This window comes from Xiphophorus couchianus, chromosome 14, assembly GCF_001444195.1.
Source record: "Xiphophorus couchianus chromosome 14, X_couchianus-1.0, whole genome shotgun sequence".
In the NCBI taxonomy this organism is placed as follows: domain Eukaryota; kingdom Metazoa; phylum Chordata; class Actinopteri; order Cyprinodontiformes; family Poeciliidae; genus Xiphophorus; species Xiphophorus couchianus.
Genome location: NC_040241.1, coordinates 18,915,811 through 18,936,214, shown reverse-complemented (window position 1 = coordinate 18,936,214; position 20,404 = coordinate 18,915,811). Strand labels below are relative to the sequence as shown.

General features: G+C 41.6%; 1 protein-coding gene across 1 annotated transcript in view; it reads left to right on the top strand.

Annotated features, from left to right (window-relative positions):
- Positions 1-20,138, top strand: part of efnb3b (ephrin-B3b) — a 120,043-nt gene extending 99,905 nt beyond the window's left edge. The window contains exons 3-5 of the mRNA XM_028038250.1: positions 3,839-3,931; positions 7,375-7,437; positions 14,315-20,138. Coding sequence (XP_027894051.1) covers positions 3,839-3,931; positions 7,375-7,437; positions 14,315-14,736 — 578 coding nt within the window. The 3' untranslated portion in view covers positions 14,737-20,138. The remainder of the gene's footprint in view (positions 1-3,838; positions 3,932-7,374; positions 7,438-14,314) is intronic.
- The last annotated feature ends 266 nt before the right edge of the window (positions 20,139-20,404 follow it).

Here is a 20,404-nt window from a genome sequence, read left to right as displayed (position 1 = left end):
TGTTCTTAATGCCAGGACTCATCTATCTCCAGTGATGAACACAGTTCTGTCCTTTTGTCTTTTTTTTTTTAAGGTTGAGGGGGTGAGAACAGTTTCAAACATGTCTTCAGTTTTTAAAAATACTTCTTAATAAACTGAATGTTCTCCTGGTTGCAGAGTTTAACATTTTGCCCTGCAGACATCCAGACAATAGCTCATAACTGGGCTGGGGCTTTTTTTTTTCACAAAATAAAATAATGAAAAATCAAAACAAAACAATTAGCTTCTTAAATTTCTTTCTTCACTTCATTTCTCACAACTAAATACCCTTTTTTTATTTTTTTTACGATTTCCCACTGCCGAGTTTATTATCAAATCTGCACAGTTGGACCTGGTTGGTTTGCCTGAGCCATCATGCTCACCTTAGGGTTGATTTTTCTCTTTCTCGTTTTGTTTTGTGGAAAACAGATGAAATCAAACGGATAGTTTCTAAAATTTCTTAACCCCACAAATTGATTTTCTAAACTGTCCCCTAATAAACTGAATGTTTAGTTTGGCAGCTTATTGTCGGTTCAAGGTGGATCTGATTAGAAGCACAGTTTGGGTCAACCATTCAAACTTCATTCTTCAGATTTATTTCTTCTGATGTGCTTCATTTCTGAATGTGCCGAATGGGTTTCCTCTTGCTCGAAAACACATAAACATTGGATGTCAGGCCAATTAGAAACATGAAATTGCCCTTAGTCGTGAGTGTGCAGAATTGTTTGTTGGCGCTGTGATGGACTGCTGGCTGTACCTTGGCTATTAAATGCTGGGATGGATAAATTATATTTTATTGGAGCACAAACAAGTTGGTTAGCTTGAAAATAAACATCCCAACAGAAATCGGTGTGTGAAAGCAGGGGGCCTCTCTTCTCGCGTCTCTGTGCACAAAACAAATAATTTAAAAAAGAGGTACTAAAAAATAACGAGTGATCCTTTTGGTAAATAACTGGGGAATGAACTAGACAGTGTAAAGGTTCAAAGTAGCAGAAAACTCGATAGTAAAACCTCCACAGAATGAGTCTGCATCTTTTTTCTCAATGAAGTCTTTCAGTATTTTATATCATCTTTAGATTTTACTGCTGCTACGGAAACCTGACGTCTGAGCCAAGGTACATGGAAAAGTGTCTAATTCTCAGCAGCAGTCCTGATTAACAACCTTCATTCTCTACTTCTTTTTATTCAGTTGAACTTCATTTGCATTAATAATGCAAATGCAAAAATATCTGCAGTAAAGGCAGATATTTCTCAGGTCCATGACAGATTCTGTGCTTCAACAAACAGTGTTAAGAGTTGGAGAATGTGCAAACTTTTTAAGACAAATTATTGTATATATTTTCTGTTTCTTTTTTTATTTTGGCTTTTCCACCAGACTGATGTTTGCTTTGACCTCCGCCCGCTTCTCTCCTTCGCTCGTTTTCACACGTTGCATCCTGTAAGGATTGAGAAGAAAGGTGTCAGAAGTAAAGCTGCCTCTTTTTCACACCTTCGTTTCTCTCACTCCCGAATGCCATCTTCCATTTGCCATTTCTCTCCTTCTCCTCGGCTTCAGAGAGGCTAATTTATATTTAAGAGAGAAAACAAGGATATAAGGGTGGCGTGTGCACCCACGCTGGAGGGAGAAAGGGTGTGATTACCGTACGGTTTATGAGCCACTGCAGCTTCGCATTAGAGTGTCTGTCAGCACAGACCTTAAAGACAATTACAGAAGTTTCTGCCCGGAATTTGGACTGGTGATTGAAACCAAAACCGGGCACAGCAAGAAGATGCTTCTCAAGTATTGAAACCAGCTGCACAAGCAAGCAGAGCTGCGTCAGCTGAAAGAGGTGTGATTATCGGGATAAGTGCCTCTCGTCTCCTTACTTCTCACTCTCCTCTCTTTTTGCATTCTCTCACTTTCTCTGCGTCATCGAACACTTGTCCTTCAGAATAGCATTTCTTCCTTTCCTCCCATCCTGAGTCTCCTCTTTTCCCCTCCGGAAGGTCGCTGAGCTTTTATGGACCCGCTGACATGTCGTATGTAACACTAAATCAGGGGTCTTCAGCTGCAGGCCTCGCAGGCCGGTGTCCTGCAAGTTTTACATGTGCTCCTTATATGTGTTATGTCTTTTTAATATGTGTTCTAACACACCTGAAGCAAATGGCTGAACTACGTCCTCAGTATGCAGTTAATTTCTCCAGAATCCTGTTAATTGTTATTTGACTCGGGTGTGTTGAAACAGAGACTCGTCTAAAAGTTACAGCACACCAGACCCCAGCATTAAATATTAAAATCCATCCATGCAACCACTGATTAGAACTAAGAGAGGATGTATTTGTCATATTGTTGATCATAAAAAAAATTGTTGTCACAATAGGAATTTTGATTTGTCGTTGTCTCGATAAATTCCAGTTAACAATGTTCAAAAACTGCCAAAACTGACTGCACTATTGGACAGTGTTATTTTTACTATTCCACTGTTCATTCCATGAGGGCAACAATTAATACGAGTGAATTAGAAAATATGATTAAATGCGGTTAAATGTGTGCAGTTTAGTGATTTAAATTACACTACTTTGGTTAAGTGGTGTCCTGTTTTTTATATGAATGTTTTTCAAGAGCTGTGTTTGTGTTTTTGGGGCTATAATTACCGTCATGCAGTTACAGTTGAACTGCTACTTAAAAAAGAAGAAACAAAGAGTTTTTTTAATTGTCATCTTTATCGTTATCACCACAAAATGTTGTGATTAAGATTCTAAGCCCAATAATAATGTATATTCCATTTTCTAACCAAACTTTAACTATGCTACAAACTTAATGGAAAAGGAACAAAAAGCCCCAAAAGAAAACAAGGTTTTCCAACATGGTCGCCGGGTAGATTATCTTTGTTTAACTAATTTGATTGCAACTACGCCTCCTTATCTTTGTTGTCTTTTCAATATAAATTGAAAAGTGGTGGAGTAACGTTTTAGTGTTATTTTTTTGAGTATAAAAAGTAACTACAGAAACCATAAAAGGATGTCATGATTTGTTTGAGGCGTGAGGCCCAAAGGTGTCGTCCAGGGATCAGTTCTCGGACTGCTCTTCATGGAGTATTAAACATGATTTTCTGTTTTTATCCTGACGATAATGTGGACTGTCGCATTATCTCCTTGTGAAGCTGTCTATGAACTACAACCTTATTTTAATTTGTTCCAAAAGTTTCAATACAAAATGAGTCTTTTAGAATCCACAATACCTTTAATTTAAAATATTAGCCTTCAATTCTCTTAATTAAAGCATGAGCAGTGGAGGTAAAGGGGTGTTACCTATTGCTGCTTTCACTCATCCATCAGAGTCTAAAGTCGAATAGATCAAGCCCGGTTTTTCTCTCAAATCAAACAGTGATTTACATCTTAAGCGTTCCATTTTATCTCCCTCTATCAGCCGGTCGTTGCTTCTCTGGATTAAAACCTCCTCAGCCCTGCTCCAGCCATTCCTGCAGCCCAGGCAGCAATTGTAGTTGATTGCAAGCTGGTGAGTCCATACAGTGCGGAGGGTATGGGGCGGGGTGCAAATTAATTCCAGCAGTCTGGTAAATGAGGACTTATTAAAGTGCTGCTGCCTTGTAGTTTGGCATTTTCAGAGCGTCTGGTGGAGTTTTAAATCACTTCCTGTGCAAATGTCACTCTGGTGGTGCTGACTCTATGAGAAGGAATCTGTTGTTTACTTCTTCTGTGGATCCACAGTGCGGGTTTATATGAAAAAAGGGCTTGTGTGCGTGTGAGTGTGTGTTTTTTTTGTTTTTTTCTTTTCCCTCCATGCTAATTGTCCAACTTTTTGTTTCTCTCGCTGCAGCCACGTCGGATGGGACGCGTCAAGGCCTGGACAGCATGAGAGGAGGCGTGTGTGCTACGAAAGGCATGAAGGTGGTCCTGAAAGTGGGACAGAGTAAGTCTTTCTCACATGAATCACGTCCAATGAACTGGCTGAATACTCATTGTTTATTTATTTATTTATTTTTTGTCCACTGCACATAATCAAATCACTTAACAACTCAGCGTGATCAGCACACAATGTCACGGATCAGAGCAGCGTTCATTAGTGCACCTCATCTCTCCTACTTTTTAAACCATTCCTCTAATCTTGCGGTGTCGGTGACCCGCACGCACAACCCGGCGCGCGCCGACCCGTCTTTCTGTCTCCCTGTGCTACATGTGTGCCCTCGCCGAGCATATTAGGCCTCGTTAAGTGGTGGGAACAGCGCAGAAGTGTAGGATCAGTCAGCTCTAATGAGCCCAGTTGACTCCCTTCTCACTCTGCCTTTTAACTGCTACTGACTCACTCTGGACCCGCTCGCGCACAGACGCGGAGGTGTCCAGGCAGGCGTCCGAACACACACGTCTCCCCCCGCAGCCGAGAGCGCGATAACAAAATGATTCCATTTGGTGTTAAAGCGCGCAGTCAGTGATTTTTAATGACTCGTGGCAGTGCACACCTCTAATTTGTTTGGAAAATATTCGCGGGTAATGATCCCTCGCATGCTGGTTTTTCAAGAAAGCAGCACATAAAGAAAGGAAAAGTAGGTGGAGGGGGGGGGGGGGTGGAAAAAACTGCCAATTTAAGCAGTTTCACTGACCCGCACGTTCCGGCACATAATAGGCACCTGTCCTTCACATGACCGCCCATACACACACTCACCAGTACACAAATACAAGCTGCCTATTTCTATTTCTTTGATCTGTGCTGTGTTATCGGACCCAGTGTATTGGAGGTTCTCTTCAGCAAAGAGCCAAGTGGCGCTGTTATGGCTCTATCAGCCTGTAACATCAGCACAGTCAGCTCAGCTCAATAGAAATACCACACACTTTATTTCCCCTGGCTCACATAGGCAATGGAAAAAGCAACCTTCTCTCACTTTTTCTTCATCCTCTCCTTTTCTTCTTCATCTAAGTTGCTCTCTTCCCTCTCCGATCCCCTTTTTTTCTCCCCCACCCTCCCGTTTCGCCTTGCATGGCGTCCGCCTCTCCTCACACCTCTTTTTGTTGTCACTTTTTTCACCCTCTGTCTCTCCATCTTATCTGTCATGTGGCTGAAAGGTCACGTCTGTGTTGTTTGTCGTCTAAATAAGCCGCATGCCGCCTCGCGCTGATCTCCGATGCGTAGCGCGGACTGCACACACAGACACACATACATCGACCTGTCTGCTCTCATTTTTTCTCTCTCTCTCTCTGGATCTGCCACATACATGCACGCACTTTCTCCTGCACCCCCCGCCCCCACATCCTCCACTTGCCCCTGCTGACCACACAGCAGTTCCTATTGATCACCGCCTCCAACTTCTGCTTGGTTTACTGTCAAAAGGGAGCCGCTGGCCAATAGGCCTACACTTTTCTAAATGTCAGTACATATACTTGGACCACTGTGCACAGAACACACACACAGAAACCTTAACTCACCCCTTGTTTCTTTATAATTTACCTCCACGCAGCCAGACCTTTAAAGTAGTCTTGGCTAACCATTCCCAAAGCTTTTTCTAATGTCTTTTTTTTTTTTTTACTTCTTTGGTCTTTGGCGACTTTTTGCCTATTTCTTTTAGATGAGTGTTTTGTGGATTTGCAAGGAATCTTACGATCCAATGCAACGTTTCTTGTAAAAGTATGCAGAGCCCCTGAACTTTTCACACTTTGCTATGAATACAAATGTTAATGTGTTTTGTAGACATAAACCTGTCAGGATAGGTTGGGCAAGAAAATAATCAGAGACAACAGCTCCTCTAAAAACGCATATAACTACCTATTTTAATACTTCAAACACTAAATATACATTAATATGTATTAATAAGAACAGTGGAAACTGTCTTAGCTCTAACACAGAAGCTAATATCTACATCATTCCTTATCTCCATTGGTTTAGCCAATCAGCACCAAGAGATGTTAATGGTACTCCTGGATTGGCTGCTGTCAGCAGGTAGGGTGTCATGTAACATTGCACCTAGGTATTTCAGCCTCCCAAACTGCATTTTTTTAAAAGTATTTTATATTTTCTCTACTAAAAAAATCCCACAAATAATTAGGAATCATGTTCCACGGAAAAATCTGTGACTACTGAACCACTAATAGGTGAGGGGCAACTATATACAGTATATCACATTAAATCATAACAAAATGCTGGACCAACTCGAGTTAACATGATAAAATATGGAAAAGTTCAAGGGGCTTCAATAGGCAGTTAGTTTTCAGGTGGCCAGCATGGTGCCACATTATTATGTATCTAAAAAATATAGATTATAAATCAGTTTAGCTGCTGAAAGTGTCTGTTTTATTCTTTCATACCTGCTAACACATTACTCAGTATCACACATTGGAACTGATAAACATGCTTCACCATGCCAGCTGAAACACGTCTGCTGCCTCACAGTTCAAAGCTACCAAACCCATGAAAGATTTTCAGGAACCCTTGACAATTGTTGAGTACGACCACTTCAAGAAAGTCTGAATGCCAGATGAATTCACTCTGCTTTTGTACTTCATCATTATCAGGATTTCAGCCTCTCTTGTTATAACCTGTAACCAACTTTTTTTTAACGTAAAACATTGCATGAAATGCAGTGAAAGAAGTGTAGAATAACAGCCGTCTTACTGTTGGCCAAATGGCTAAGAAAGGGAACAAAAATGAGTATTTTCTTTACCATCTAATTCAGCTTTTGATAAGAAGCCCTTAACACAACATAAGTGTGTGTGTGTGTGTGTGTGTTTGACATGTAAATGCTCTTTAATGCCACCAGCATCACACAGGGCTTGCTAGACAGATGGCCTGATTTAGAGTCTACAGATTACAAGCCGTTATGGTCTTGTGAAAAATCACTCGCTCCAAAAACAACCCAATGGCCTCTTTCTGGTTTCCCATTTGAACAAACACACGGAGCTCTGTCAATATGTGCTCGGATATAAGAAGAGGTGAAGGGAGGGAGGTGTTTATTAAAGCTCTACAGAGATTGTTTTCTACGCTAGAAGGGGCCCGGTGTCGGTTCTGATAGATGAGAACAGAGTCTGGATGCAGCATGAAAAGGATTAGAGAAATAAACGAAGACAGAAGAATGTTTGTATCTCCAGACCCATCTGTCCGTCCGTCCATCCATCCGTCCGTCCGTCCGTCCGTCCATCCATCCATCCATCCATCCATCCACTAACCCATGTGTCTAAAAAGACAGAAAGAAGAAACCAATAAACGATTTACTTTATAAATATAAGGCTAGAGTCATGGTCTGAAACAAGCTTATAACTTTGGAAATTTCAGTTTGGAAAAGTTTGGATTTTTTGGAAAAGAAAATGAAAATTTTTTTTAGAAGAATATTCCACCTCTTATCCACCCCTTCATTTCTCTTTATGCAGGCCAGTACGGACTGCCCCCAAAGAAGGACCAGCCAGCGGGACGCACGACCAGCAGAATCCCAGGTATGCAGAAGATAATCCCACTAGCAGACCCGTCCACAAAATGGATAGATGGAAGGAGAAAAGAAATAAAGAAAAGCAACAGAGGGGAGAGGGAGGGAGGATCGGAGGAAGGGAGGGAGGCGACAGATGGAGAATGTGCAGTGGTGACATCTGCAGATCTCTCTGTTTAATTCCATATTTCTATCCCTCTCCTCCTTCTAGCTAAGTGCTGCCGGCGAGAGAGGGATGGCTAATAGCTACCCTGGGAGAAGGACAAGAAAAATAGAGGGAGGGCAGAAAGAAACAGGAGGAGAAAGAAAGAAAAGGGCAAGGAGTCATTGTGGCCTGGATTCTGTAGTTCTGTCGGGGGACATAAACGATTGAAATAAAAGATGGAAAGATGAGAGGAGAAGATGCATGGAGGGAGTGATGGGACAGAGTGAGAGGAGAGGGGAAACGCAGCAACAAGCAGATTCTCGCTCTAAGTCAAAGTCATTCATTGAAGGGGAAAAGACATGATTCACACTCAGCTGCGTCCGCTCCCATTTTTCTTTTCTTTTTTTTGACTGTAAATTTCTTTTCCGTAGAGAATGTGTAAATTGATGCGTTCACGCTTTCTCACATCACTTGTGCATAAATATTAAATGTGAGGCGTGAAAGAAGCAACAATAGTTTGTATCTCTGCCTGCATGAATGACTTAATCACACACTCACACCAGTGACCTGCGATCAGGGGAGGCAGAGCCTCACCTGACATCATGGAAAAATAATATCTAATGATAAAATAATTTATATTGCTATTTTCACCCTGTAGTTCGTGCAACAAAGTATTTATCTCTTGTTTAGCTTAACAAATTTTAATTATTTTTTCTTCAAAATTGCTGAATTTTTGCATTTTCCCATTCAAATGCTCGGAAGCGAAGCCGGTGAGGCAGGAGGAAGCTGAGCCTCACCTGGGATTGAGCAACCTCTCGCTAACTGCACTGGCTGCCATTCTATGGGAGCATGCTCCTCCTGTGTGTACGTCGCCAATGAAATAGCTAAAAACACTTAATATATAAACTGATTTTCCATAATTTGGGTTATGTATATAATGTACAGTGCTTTTTGTCACAAACTGTGTGTGTAACGTGTCTCATGTGCTGAAGAGCGATCAGAAACGGCAAAGAACAGACTCGGGGTGAGGCAGGCAGTTCTCCTGCCTCATGGCAGGGGGCGCTCATGATCCCAGACATTGTGACTCCACAACTGCAGAGTAAGAGACAGTAACAGCGAGCAGTAAAGTGCAGTGATATATTTATGGTTTTCTCCTCGTACCACAGCAATCACATATCAATAATCGCAAAATAAACATTAAGCCTAAAACCATGTTACTGCAACAGACTGAATGTTCTGCTCTTTGTGTGGGAAATATTTAAGTGTTTTTTAATTTTTTTTGTGGCATTGTTATCAGTTGCTGGCAATGAATCTGAGCGTTGCTGCGCTGATCCAGAGAGCGAGAAAGAAGTGGTTTTGAGTTGTACTTTAACGGTTTTTCCCTTTGCTGTGGAGCACAGCACAAAAAATAATAATATCTACATGACCAAGTTTGATTGAGTTAACAGAATTATTCTCCGGCGGCACCGCGGCTATACATGACATGTTAAAAGAAAAGTCTTTTTGCCCTCCTGCGTTGTCCGCATGCGCGAAATTTTCTTATGTAAACAATAACATGCAGGGGGTCCATATTTGTAAATCTGACTATGATTAAATCAGTGCCTCACCAACTGTGAACATCACCGCACGTCACTGACTCACACACATTTAACAACAGACCTCACACCTTTTGGATGCTTAAATGAGGATGATTTGATTTACTCTTAACCACACATACATTTTTTTGTAGTTATTTTTAGCTCCTTATCATTTTTGATTCTCAGATTAAAATAATTTCCATCCATCGAATCCCAGTGCAATATCTAAATAGACAGAGGGTCGTGGGGGTTTGCTTTTTATTTCAGGAATTTACTTTCTGTGTCATCTAATTTATACCAACCTCCACTCATCCGGATTAGAACACGCTGATAATTATTCACTCGGCACTAACCCACTCTTTACAGTCCACTGAGAGTGAACATCCGTGGGTTTGCTTCATATCAGAGAATCAGGCGCTCCTGATGATTGTTGTCTCTTGTGTATGAGGAAGAGCTGAAACGGCAGCGCCGCCTTTCATTATGCAGATGGAGTCATGGACGTTAACCACAAAGCTTTGGACTGTTTTAGATTTAATATGCAAACTGTTTTTTTTTGTTTTTGTTTTTAGAGTTATTGTTATAGCTTTGTCACAATCAGCTTTAATTAAATAATCCTTCAACAAAGCTTTTATGCGCACCTGATGCTGCAGTGCACACTCTTTGATTACCACCAAACCAGGCTGCCTCATATAAAAAAGAACTGATCCGAAATCCCATACCTACGCACACATATGCACCAACGCTGCAAAATTTAAACAGGCTGAACTTAAATGCCTCATGTGTTTTTCTTTGGTTGAACATGGTGTGCCGCAAGAGCTCACATGTTCGGCTTAGGGTTTTAATAGTGGGATCTGTTTATGGCTGCTTGTGTTTGTAGGGTTGCGGGGGAGCTGGTACCCAACTCCAACGGTCATTGAGTGAGACATAAGCAAACCGTATATCTATTTATTTCTCAATTTTCTTTAATAGTATCACCACAGTCTGTTCATATTCTACTATCCTGGGTTTAAGAATCAAAATATTCCAAGGTTTTCGAGTTAAAACAAAAAGTGGCTGGAGAATCTGCTTGTATGACGTAACACCACACCACTTCCCCACCTATTACTGTGCACTGCAGGACAGCTGCCTAAAAAATGGATACTACCTAGCATTTTTACAAGAAAAAGTAATTAGACTGTCTAGAAATTATTTCCAAATATACTTTTGTTGTGGAAACTATTGAAGTTTTACAACCAAAGTTGCCTATTAAGCAGCCAACTGTTTGATGAGCAGATTGCCTTTCTAATTAACCAAATAATATTACATTGTAATATTTGTGGTGTTACTCTATAAAAGGCACAGTGATAAAATGTATAATAATCTACACAATAGGCTCTTGAAAACTGTTCTTAAACATTATTATGACTGTAATGGCCAATATGTTCAATTATTTTGGCAGCAGGAGCTGTAATTGTTGCTTTTCTGTTCTTAAATAAAACAAACTAGATCATGCTATAAATGGTTGTTTTAGCTTTTATGTGTAGTTCCACATTAAAGCCAAGAGTGCAGCACAAAGGAGTATCACTTCAACTCGTACTGCAATACTTTTTCTCTACATTTCCTATCATTCTTTTATATTAATAACCAGCACAGACTTGCTAGTGTCTGTGTGTGAACATTTAATGCGCATAGCTGTCATTCTGTCAGGGAAATGATAAAAATGTGACCTTTAAGAATGTGCTTTTGTGGAAGTAGAAATAGCTGGGAAATGTTTAAGTGCAACCTTTTTATAGCAGTTGCACCAGTGGAACCAGTGAAAACGTGACCTGGAGACTCATTAATAAGGCCGAGCTGTAATTCTTTTAGCTACATGCTATAACACAGACACTTTTAAACGTTCACCTTGTTGCAGCAGTTATGACATAGACATCTTAGTTCTTAAGATGTCTTAAATACACCCAGGTCTCAAACTATAATTAGTTATTTCCTAAAGTAGGAATGCTGTTAATAAGGAATTCAATCAGCATTCCCTGCAAATCAAAAAAAAAACGTCTTTAGATAATTGAACGTTTTGACCAATAGTTCACCGTCCTGGTTCTCAGATTCTACTGTTCTGCAGGTTTTAGGTGTTTTCCTGCTACCAGACACCAAACTTAAATGATTAACAAAGCTGCAGTGTTTAATGACATGCTTGGGAGGTAATTTGAATCAGGTGTTGGAGCATAGAAACAGCTAAAACCTGAAGCAAGACGATCCACCGGTTTAAGCAGTTCAAATGTAAGCGTTCTTGGTGTCTTATACCCTATCATTTTAATAGCTGGCTAAAATGTGGCATTGAGATACGTTTTTAAAGCGTTGAAGTAAAGTAGTCTAGGTATAAAGATTCTTATGTGAAATGGCAGAATTGAGAAAAACACCTTTAAAAACACTTCTGAGTTGACAAAGGTGTTTCCGGCATCGCGCTCTGTCATGGTCCATGTCTGATTAATCCTGGCTGCGGGTCAGATTGTAGATCAGAGTTCTGAAGAGCTACTATCTTACAACTTCTTTTCTCCAACACATCTGAATCCAATGAGTCCATGTCTTTCAGCTCTGCAGAGGCCTGGTATTGAGGGAATAATTTGATTTTGGTGTGTTAGAGAAGGGATGCAGGACAGTAGCTCTCCAGGACAGGAGTTGGACACTCTTGTTGTAGACTAAATGATAAATGGAGAGATTTATTTTATAGCTCAGATTTTTCTGAGCCACCGCAGCCTCAGCCCGTCCATCAGTCTCTGGCTCCATCCTGCACCAAAGATACTTCAACTCCTCTGCTAGCAGGAGCATTGAAAATCATAACATAGGCTTAGAGGAGCTTACTCTCCTTACCACTTTATTGAGCTTAGGTTTTCAATTGAATTAATAAAAGTCTTAAAAAGTAAATATTCCGAGGAAACCTTCAGAAACTCTTGAAACATTCCCAGTAATTTGGCGCGGTTGTAAATGTGAAGTGGAAGAGTATGGACAGCTGGTGCTGCTGCTTATTTTTTTTATTTCTTGCTTGTTGTGTGTTTGTCTCTAAGGTGAATTCATTATTGATATAAAATGGTTAATGGAAGTAAATGGAGAATAAAGCCTCAGAGTCCAAACTCTGGTGATAAAAACAGGAAGGAGTTGGAAAATGGAGGGGGGGAGGGAGAGAAAAATGATAAAAGAGAAGAGGATATAATAAAGAGAGTTGGTGAAAAGCGGCGGCCATAATGGAGACGGATAGTGAGGGATGTTGGGTTAATGGAGGGAGGAAGAGAGCGGGAGTAGGGAGCATAATCGACGTCCGGCATTAGGGTTTTGCTCCCGGTCGGTCCAGCGCGACGGGACGCCGAGAGCGGAGGGGAGGGGGGTCGGTGAGGCGAGCCGGCGTGTCTCCGCACATATGATTGTGTGTATGTGCGTGTCAGTATCTGAGTGTACCAGTGTGTCTTTGTTGCCAGGCACTGAGCTCAGAGCAAGGTAGGTCATTACGGCTACAATAACCCAAAGACAGCGAGGACCACGGAGCGAGGAGGAAGGGGAGGAGGAAACAGAGGGAGACGCAGGAGCGAGGCAGAAAGGGATGTGTGCCAAGAATAATGATGGACCAATCCAAGCGACTCTATTTCAGCCTTAACCAGTTTGAAACTCCTGCTCACACGCTCCCTGGCTCTGTACACACACACACACACAAATAGAAACAGCACAAACCCACCCTAAGAACATCATTCACCTGCTGAGTTCTGACCCGACCTCCTGCGGGGACAGCCGCCAACTCGGAGGCTGTAAAAATCTCAACTTTCAGGCAAACGAAGACTCACAAAACAGAAAGACAGAGTGAGGACAGATAAAGAGAAAGACGTTCAGGAAGAAAGGCGAGCGGGCCAGTGTGTGGTCCGTTGGTGGGAGCAGACCCAGGAGGCTTTCTTCATGTGGCCGCCTGTAATACTAAGCAAATACCATCTTTAGGGTTAGGGAAATACAGCTTCTTACCTTGATATACACTGCGGCTGAGCCTGGCTCTCCACAAGAGCATATACTGTGTGGAGCGCCTCTCGCTCACTGCGGACATTCCTCGCTGTTTTATATGCGCTGCTGTCCACTTCATCACATCAATAAAGAGACCACAAATAAGCTTCTGTGAGATCTGCTGCATACTTGCTGCATTCCGCTGGGTTGGAGCCGACGCAGTCTCCGCTTACTGAGCTAAACCATCACCATTACTCATGGTATTGTGGTGCAAGGCCATAAAGAACTGCATGTTTTCTCCAAAGCATCATGAAAGCAGGAGTTGTGAAAGCATGCAGTGTTATTGTTTTGGTGGGTTTAATGTAGAAGCACTGAGAAGCTTCTCTGGGTTTCAGTGGTGCCTTCAGAAAGTTTTCAAAGGGCTGGGCAGATAGGGTGTTTACTGAGTCTTTGGACGGTGCAACAAAAACTAGAACTAGAGATTCATCCATATGTCATCTGTGACCAATTTTGATTTCAAGCTTTGATCTGCCTGTTATCAATTTTACATTTCTCTTCAAGAATTTTGCAATTTTGCCAAGAATTCAGAAATGTGGCTTGCATGGCGCTGCAGTTGTTAGCATTGTTGCTTTGCAGCAAGAAAGTTTGAGTTTGAATCCCTGTTTCTGCACACTGCTGGATACTCCAACACATTTTCCTTGCTCACAAGAAAGATCAAGTTGGAAAAATATTAAGCCGAAATGAATGCACTGCTTCCCATCACTCTCTTTTAAGATTACATTGCTTAGAAACTGCTGCTGTTAAGGCAAGTGCTTTAGCAGTTAGCCTAGCTATCCAGCTAATTTCAACTTGTTACAATATCAGAATGGTAATTGCCACAAAATACAAATTATTCTTCTTTATTCAATCTTTCTTTAGCCAGGTTAGAATATATTTTTAGTTGTGGAGTAGAAGTATACACGTTGATCTGTTTTAGTCGAGATTGAAAACCATAAAAGAACATTTGGAAAATTTCTTAGAGGAGCTCTATGAGTTTTACAGCATATGAGTGGTAAAAAACGATTCCCTATCTGCCTCTAAAATATTCTCTTTTCTTTGCGTTGTGAGCAGCTTGATGAAAGAGATGATGCTGCTATTGTAGAAATACAGCTGAAGTCTGTTTAGGGGCTAAAAATCTCAAATAAATGACGTTGTCTTACTTTTTTCAGGTGGAAACTCCACCCAGCCTCGAGGGCCCTTTGGAGATGGAGGCAACGGTGAAAACGGACCGCTCGAGTCAACCAACATCGCCTTCATCGCTGGTGTCGCAGGAGGCTCCGCCTTCCTCCTGCTGGTCACTGCCGTGATCTGTGTCGTGTGCTACCGCCGGAGGCATGCCAAGCACTCCGACACGCACCACCCTCCTCTGTCGCTCTCGTCCCTCACCAGCCCCAAGCGCGGTGGTGGCGGCGGCATCACCAGCTCCAACAACAACGGCTCAGAGCCCAGCGACATCATCATCCCCCTGCGGACGTCGGACTCGGCCTACTGCCCGCACTACGAGAAGGTGAGCGGGGACTACGGGCACCCCGTCTACATCGTCCAGGAGATGCCGCCTCAGAGCCCGGCCAACATTTACTACAAAGTATGAGACAGCCGTCTGGACACTCGCCTTCCTTCAACCACGACCAGCCAATCACACCCAACATCTCCCAAATGAAGCCACTACAGAATCTGCCATCATAGCTCCAAACTGGATCGCCTCAGTAGTACCAGTATTGTCTGTCGGAACCCCCCCCCCCCCTACTTTCCCTGGCCACTGTTGTGTTTCTAGCTGAATAAACCCCCCTTCCTTCCATAACCCTATTTCACACAACTGGGCCATGAAGTGTGAGTAAGGGGTTATGTTGTAACCGCACATAACCCTTCCTAACAAGGCCCTCATGATTGGGCAAGAGGCTCTGAATTCCCTCGTCTTGTTATCTCAGAGCTAAATGAGCCCCCCACCCTTTAACGTGCCACACACTTTTTTTTAAGAGTGTGAACATGGTGTTGGGATGTTTTAAAAGAAAAAAAAAGACTGAAAGGACTTTGAAAAGAGGACTACGCTCCTGGACCCACTTGGCACCAACGAACTCTGATTCTCAGAGAGCCACACCCGCCTTGCCCACCACCCCACCCCCATTTTAGATCTCTATCATCCAATCAGAGACGAGCCCCTTGCCGCTAACTCGACAATAGCCTCCTAGTTTGTTCGTGTTTGTTTCAATCGAGAAAACAGGCTTGGAGGGGCTCGGACTCACACCCTGAGCCGACACCGGATCCCCGGACGAGGTCTGACTAATCGGTGACTCTCAGAATCGTGTATATTTTAATAAAGCGTGTGTTTGTGTGACTGTGCGCGAGCGTGCAAAACAGTTGGGTAATAATTATGGCGATGCTGCTGCTGCTCCACATTAGAGTGCAGTTAGTGTGCTTCAGCAAGTTTGCATACATGTGAGTGTGTGTGTGCTTTTCTGTGTGTGGGCGTGCGTGAGTGTGTGTGTTCTTTAGACTTGTCTTAAATACCAAAACACAAAATAGTGAGCGAATATCAAAAAAGTGAGATTTTTTATGGCTATCAACACTTATAGATTATATATATGAATATCCAGTAAATAATTTCTAGATGTTTTTTATTGGTTTATTATTTTTACCCACTCTGTTAAACTACACTTCTGTTTCTAAATGTTTTCATTTGCTTTTTATTTTTTGCTTATTTCCTGCCCTTTTGCCTTTATATTTTACAGTGCCTTGCAAAAGTATTCATACCTCCCAAATGGTTTCACGTTTTGTCACGTTACAACCAAAGACTTCAACGTTTTTGTTATGTTTTTATGAAAATAGACAAACACAAAGGGCTGCATAATTGAGAAGGGGAAGGAAAAGGAAGCAATGTGAAGATTCTGGCATTTGTCTGTATTCAGCCTCAATTACTCATATTAAATAAAATGCAGAACAACCCGTTTTAAGCCCCAAACAGATTTTCCTCCAGTGTTGCTCCGTGTTCATCACCATCCATCTTCCCACAAAATGCATCCCCATCCCAGTGTGCAAATGGGATGTCTTATGTTTTCACTCCTCCATAGAAACCAGTAACTTAATAAGGATCAATAGTGCAGTAAAGTTTTGTAGCCATTAATATAAACCTTTTGCCACTAACGTTAGTCACATAACCAATGTTCTCTTTCTAAATTTAAGCACGTTCCATTATGTGATCTATCCACCAAAAGCACCAATTTAATTAAATTGTATTCACATATCTAGGCAAACAATAAATATGACTGTACCATTGCCTACTTCCATTTCTGACTATCAAGCTGCACAAAAACTGCAAAACCAGACAGCTGCACAAAAAAACTGCAAAAAATTTCCAAGAAAGGCACACCTATACGCGTATCATTGCATGTACCAGCTGCAGGTATTACAGTTTGCAATTCTTAAATCTATGTAAATAAACTGTATAGAGAGGACAACTGTCCGTTTGTTGTTCAGTATTCACACATTACTGTATATTTGGTGCACAAAGAAGTTCACACACATAAACTTATTAAAATAGGCAGTTATAAGCACCTTCAGAAGGAGGTTTCAGAAATTTTAGCTGTTCGCGGGCAGCAGTGTTTGGCTGTAACAACTTTATTGGCAAAATATTATATTGATGGCTCAAAAACTGCAATACACTACCGGCAAGTTATTGGCCAAACTTAATGGGAAAAAATGATTATGTTATCGATCAGCATTATATCGCTGGAAAGCAAATTGAGGAGTGCGTGGCTAATAGCTGTCTTGTCGATTCTGTAAAAGAGTTAAAGAGAAAGCTACGCAGCTTGACTTTGAAGGTGATTGGGTTCACAAGCATGCAGTACTTTGTACTGGTCAACTGAAATCCCAATAAAATGTGTTGAAGTTTGGGGTCGTGTTGTGACAAAATGTGAAAACGTTCCAAGTGGTATGGAAACGTTTGCAGGATGCTGTACATTAACTAAATCCCTTGTTTTTGGAAGTTGTTTCTCTGTTTTCATTCTCTCCCTCCTCCTCCCGCCCGAGGTCAACTCTGTGTATATTTTTATAGCTCATCGTACTATGCTGTAGTTTTGAGGTCTAGACCTCATTTTTGTGGAAGTGTTGAGGTAGAACCATCAATGAAAGTTTTTCTGTTATTTTTTTCCTTCATTTTAAAAGGCAGACGTAAAAGAAGCTGGGGTGGGGGTGGTGGCGATGGAGGATGGGGAAGGGGAAAGGTAAAGAGAGAGAGAGGACAAAATGAAAAAAAGAAGAACAAAGAAGAGAGAAAGAGCGCTGTCTCGGGAGGAGGAATAAAGCGGCGTTTGAATGCAGAACTTTAAGGAAAAGAAAAAAACGAGCGGGAGGAAGATGAGGGAAGACGAGACTGTGAAGGAAACAGGAAAAAATAGGAGCAGCAGAAGTAGTAGATGAAGGATCCAGTGGATATAAGGAAGGAAGGAAGGATGGAAGGACGGACGGACACAGAGCACATGAAAAAGTGGCTGGCGAAGAGGAGAAACCTCTGAGGTGCTGGACTGTCAGCCAAAAAAAAAAGAGAAAAATCCCGCAAAAAAACGGATTTTCAGAGGAGTTGAACTCTACGCGCACGCAAAACATCCACACGCACACACACATCCACTGTGACTCCGGCAGTTTCGGATGCGTTCCTCTCTTTCTCCCGCCAAAATCTTGTGTTGAAACGCGCACACACACCCACACACACACACACACGCCCTCTCTCAGATCTCACACAGTTTTTTAACGACTGCCGAGCAACATCCTGCAAACATGCTCACCCACACTCAACATAAAAAATGTTGCTTTCGTCTGATCTGTGTTCCTGTGAATCACCTGACGGACGGGGAAGGGATTTAAGGAAAAAAAAAAAAATAAGATTGATTGTGCTGTGTTTTCCGGCCTCCTTCACACACACAAATACATACATAAACACACACCAGTGCCCTGCACCTCAACCTCAGAGAGCAGCGGCCCGTCGCTCTGTGGGGAGGTGCTTTATGTTCACCTTGTGCATACTAATAAAGCTGTTTCTGTGTTGCTCAGACATGTTTTTTGGCTTATGTGTAAAACCGCGGAGAGCTTATGCTTTTTCTTTTTTCTTTTCAACTTTGTGCAGACACACGAAGACTCCAGTGTTATTGCCATGTTTCCTGTGTGAAGCCAGTGTTAAGAATCTGAACCTTTCCACATTTCTCAGCCGTGTTTCTGTATCGGTATCATATAATCTTTCATACCTAAGTGTCGCATTCGTCTAAAATGACTTTGTTCCACACATGACGATGTTTCTTTTTCTTTTTTTTTAATACCACGGAGGAGTTTGGATTGTATTTTGACTGTATTAAAATTGATTTTGAAAAAACAAAAGACAGAGAGAGGGGGGAAAAGCACCTCAAATTCTCATTTTTTTGTACAATTACCAATAATTTGTGTTTCCTTTTTTAATGTATAATGTTTATTTAAGTACTTTAAAAAAATCCTTCAAGCCAAATGAAGTGTCTGTTATTCTCTGGAAGTCCGAAATTTGACTAAGAAAGGGGGAACGGTTAAAATTTCTGAACTCAAATGAAACTAAAAGTTCACTTTCTGGTCTATTTTCCTCCTTTTTTCCTCTCAGCAGAATGTCAGCTGCAGTCTAATCAAAAGTATACATTCATCTTTCATCGGTTTTCATGTGATGATCAGTGATTTCAGTGGTTTGAACCATTCCTCTTTGGACTGGAATGATGATGTGACATGCAACTTCAAACAATTGATACAAAGGTTATTTACATGCACTGGTTTGAAATCTTCACCTTCACATCATCCACTTGTCAATCTTTGTCCTTTGTGACAAATAATATTTCTCAATAAGGACTTTGGTGTGTCCCTCATGAGCAGCTGTAAATTTAAGTTGAACTTAGAGGTGTTGGTTTTAACAACGCAATTTCCAGGCATTATTATGAAGCCAAAAGTCACATCTGACAACGTTATAAAAACTGAAGGTAAAATAGTCACTTGATTATGCTATAAAATGGCACTATGTGGCTGGAGGACACACCTTTTAAATTAACTCTATAAAAGGAACTCAAATATCCAGCAAAGATTATGCAAGATGCTTTCCGGCTCTTACAAAAGGCTGTGATTGAGGTAGAATTTGCTAAGGGAGATTTAACCAAATATTAGTGGATTTGAATGTATATATTAAAGCCTGAACAACCACAACAAATCCAGATTTTGGCACCCATTCCTTGTTTAAAAAAAAAAACATAGGCTGAATAATCATTCCAAGTTGAAAAAAGGAAGGTTCAACTGCATCATTAAAAGTAGACAATTTGCTTAAATTGAACCCCAATGACAACTTCATGTAAACTTTTGAGCAGAGCTGCACCTTTTGTACTCGGTTCTTCTTTTCCTTTATCTTCATGAAGATGTTATATTTCAAAGTTGTGTCTCTGGCTCTCACTGTTTCTCAAGTTTTCTAAGAAAAGAAGAAAAAAAAAAAGAAGAAAAACCTCGGACCCAGCCCACGTTTTTTTTGTTTTTTTTTGAAAAACATTAAGAAAGTGCTGTTTCTGTGGTACAGAGGAGACAGAGAGAGAGAGACGGACAAAAAGAAAACCGCTGCCTCACCTCCCCGTTGGTAAAAACTGTGTGTATGTGCATAAAACGTGCGTGAGCTTCTTTGTGCCAATAGCCGGCGAGCGGAGGCCGCCGGTCGACGCGGCGCTCCTATGTGACGTGTTGCGACTTTGTATTTTGGGGACATCTCTGTGTGAAAAGGGTTGTTTTTTTTTTCTTCCTCTGTTTGTCCTCTCCTCTCTTCCTTCCTCTCCTTCCCTACTCATCACCACATCCCCTTCCCCATCTCCCTTTCTTTACTCCTCTGCCCGCCCTTTCCCCTTCCAACACACCTCTAACGAGAGGAAAAATTAGTACATTCCTGGTTTGGAAAAAAAAAAGAGAAAAAAACCGATTGAATAAAAAAACAAACAAAAATGTTTAAGCACCACACTTTGGGTTCTTCTGTGTGATTCATTATGAAGCCAGCTCTTTTGTTCTGCCTGTAGATGCAGAGAGAAGGTTGCTGAGGCCCACTAACCCTGCCTGTAATAGCAGGTCTCTGCCCTTATCTCTCCTTTGGGTTGGTCTCAGCAGGGGCTCTTTCACTGCCTCTGCTAATAACAAGTCCATGTCAGACACACACACACACACACACACACATGCATGCACACGCCCTTTCAAACTCTCCCACCAGTGTTATCAACAAGTTATCAAAC